Consider the following 3,192-nt stretch of genomic DNA (forward strand, 5'->3'; position numbering starts at 1 on the left):
ACATCGTCCGCGATGAAGCTCATGGTGGCGGCGGTACAGGGCCAAAGACGACAGCACAGAACTGAGAGCGACCCTGAGCTGTCTGAGAATAAAACACACACACTACTGAGGGATTAGATCTAGTGCTCACCGACAAATCTCTCTTTGTTAATCTCTCTGTTTCTCTGTATGTCTTACCCAGTCTGTTTAATGTGCCTTAATGTCGTAACAAATATTTGTGCTTTTGTATTGCCAAAGCGTTTGCAGCTGAGCTACATGAAAAACAACATATGTTGGATTTATGTAAAATATACACATGGCATTTTTATATGAAGTAAATTTAAGTTATGGTCATTTTATGTGAGCACAGCTAGAAAACCTTTGTTGTATACACACACAAATATATACATTTATTCAACTTTATGTGCTTAAAAATGTGTCACATGAATAAGATTTAGCAACTAAAAGCAAAGAGTTTCAAATGCACATGTATATCACCGTCTCTGCTTCATTTACTGTCTCTGAAGGAAATAATAACTGAGGTAGGCGTTAAACTTGATTATGGGTGTTCCTCACGACCTCAGTTCTGTACATGATCATTTGAGTTGGTAATACTTAAAATCTTAGTTTTAGGGATTTGTAAGATGAATACTTCACTAAGTACACCTTAAAATGTATGTTTTGTGTTGTACACATTAATTAATTAAGTAAAGCTAAAAATAGTAATGTACATTTCTGGATGGAAGCTATTTGCTTTATGTTAAGGTTGAAAAATAATAATAATAATAATAAAATAATAATAATAATATATATATATATATATATATATATATATATATATATATATATATATATAAACAAATGATAATAAAATAAGCTGAATTAAATGTATATATTATATATATATATATATATATATATATATATATATATATATATATATATATATATATGTAAACAAATAATAATAAAATAAGCTGAATTAAAACAATAATATATATATATATAAACAAATTATAATAAAAGAAGCTGAATTAAAAAGAAAAAAATATATATATCTAAACAAATAATAATAAAATAAGCTGAATTAAATGTATATATATATAGTGATATCAAATATATGCATATAGGTATGCATCCTATTTACTATCAATCTACTCTTTCACTTTCTTCTTCTTGTGTTTATAGTGATTTGCTATATATATATATATATATATATATATATATATATATATATATATATATATATATATATATATATATATAAACAAATAATAATAAAATAAGCTGAATTAAAATATATAATAATATATATATATATATATATATAAACAAATAATAATAAAATAAGCTGAATTAAATTTATATATATATATATATATATATATATATATATATATATATATATATATATATATATATATATATAATAATAAATAGCTGAATTAAAACATAATAATATATATATATATATAAGCTGAATTATAATAAAATAAGCTGAATTAAATAATATATATATATATAAACAAATAATAATAAAATAAGCTGAATTAATTTTTTATATATCTCTGGTCTCTGGACGGTTACATCACATGACATGTTTTTCTTTTCTTTAAGCACAGAAAAAAAAATGTGTGTATATATATACTTGCTATTACAGAGCATGACTTTTTTTTTTATGTTATCGCTTCGGCCTTAAAATGTGCTTTTGTGCTTTGTTTTAACTGTAGGCTACATTACAAAAAGTTTCATGAGCATTTCAATTAAAGCTGTTTTTGCAGAGCACAGGTTGGTGTCATCTCATGTTGCTCACCACTAACAGTGCACAGATTACACACGGGTCCGGATGGACAACAGAGACTTCAACATGACTGCAGTTAGTTCAATGCCTCTTTTGACCAGCAGACGGCAGAAGTGTCTAGAGCGCAGGTCTTATTTTATAAAGCCCATCTGTACTGAGCACCTTAACTTTGACCTAGAATGAGTTAAATCAGGTTTTAAAGGGACAGTTCACCCAATCAGCATTTGTCATGCCATCAAAGATGTGTGTGACTTTCTTTCTTTGGCTGAACACAAACAAAGATGTTTAGAAGCTCTGTAGGTCCATACAATGCAAGTGAATGGTGACTGAAATTTTGAAGCTCCAAAAAGCACATAAAGGAAGCATAAAAGTAACTCATAAGACTCCAGTGGTATAATCCATGTCTTCAGAAGTGATGTGATAGGTTTTGAGAAACAGATCAATATTTAAGTCCTATTTTACTATAAATTCTCCTCCCTGACCAGTAGGTGCCGATAGGCAAGTAGAAAGCAAATCACCAAAAACACAAGAAGAAGAAAGTGAAAGAGTAGATTGATAGTAAAAAAGGATGCACACCTGTCTGCACATTTTTGATTCACTAAAAAGAATCGGCTTATAAGAGTCATTTGTTTGGTAACCGGACTACACAGATCGCTCTGTATGTTTTTGATTCATTAAAAAGATCCGGCTCAAAAGAGTCATTTGTTTGGGAATCAGACCACACTGATCGCTCTGTATGTTTTTGATTCAATAAAAAGATCCGGCTCAAAAGAGTCATTTGTTTGGGAATCAGACCACACTGATCGCTCTGTATGTTTTTGATTCAATAAAAAGATCCGGCTCAAAAGAGTCATTTGTTTGGGAATCGGACCACACTGATCACTCTGTATGTTTTTGATTCAATAAAAAGATCCGGCTCAAAAGAGTCATTTGTTTGGGAATCGGACCACACTGATCGCTCTGTATGTTTTTGATTCAATAAAAAGATCCGGCTCAAAAGAGTCATTTGTTTGGGAATTGGACTACACTGATCGCTCTGTATGTTTTTGATTCAATAAAAAGAACCGGCTCAAAAGAGTCATTTGTTTGGGAATCAGACTACACTGCTCTCTCTGTATGTTTTTGAGTATGAGTCTTATGAGTTACTTTTATGGTGCCTTTATGTGCTTTTTGGAGCTTCAGAATTTCAGTCACCATTCACTTGCATTGTACGGACCAGCAGAGCTGAAATATTCTTCTTAAAATCTTAATTTGTGTTCTGCTGAAGAAAGAAAGTCACACACATCTGGGATGGCATGAGGGTGAGTAAATGATGAGAGATTGTTTATTATTGGGTGAACTGTTCTTTTAATTTGATTTGGTAAAAATGAAGACACAATAGTGACTCAAGATTGAATTTGAACTGTTTACAC

At 29.9% G+C, this 3,192-nt stretch overlaps 1 protein-coding gene across 1 annotated transcript in view; it reads right to left on the reverse strand.

Annotated features, from left to right (window-relative positions):
- The window catches only part of LOC127648359 (small integral membrane protein 36-like), a 294-nt gene extending 271 nt beyond the window's left edge, over nucleotides 1–23 (reverse strand). The window contains exon 1 of the mRNA XM_052133022.1: nucleotides 1–23. This exon is cut by the window's left edge and continues 271 nt beyond it. Within this exon, the coding sequence (XP_051988982.1) occupies nucleotides 1–23 (23 nt within the window).
- Between the last annotated feature and the right edge of the window lie 3,169 nt (nucleotides 24–3,192).

Source organism: Xyrauchen texanus, chromosome 8 (assembly GCF_025860055.1).
Source record: "Xyrauchen texanus isolate HMW12.3.18 chromosome 8, RBS_HiC_50CHRs, whole genome shotgun sequence".
In the NCBI taxonomy this organism is placed as follows: domain Eukaryota; kingdom Metazoa; phylum Chordata; class Actinopteri; order Cypriniformes; family Catostomidae; genus Xyrauchen; species Xyrauchen texanus.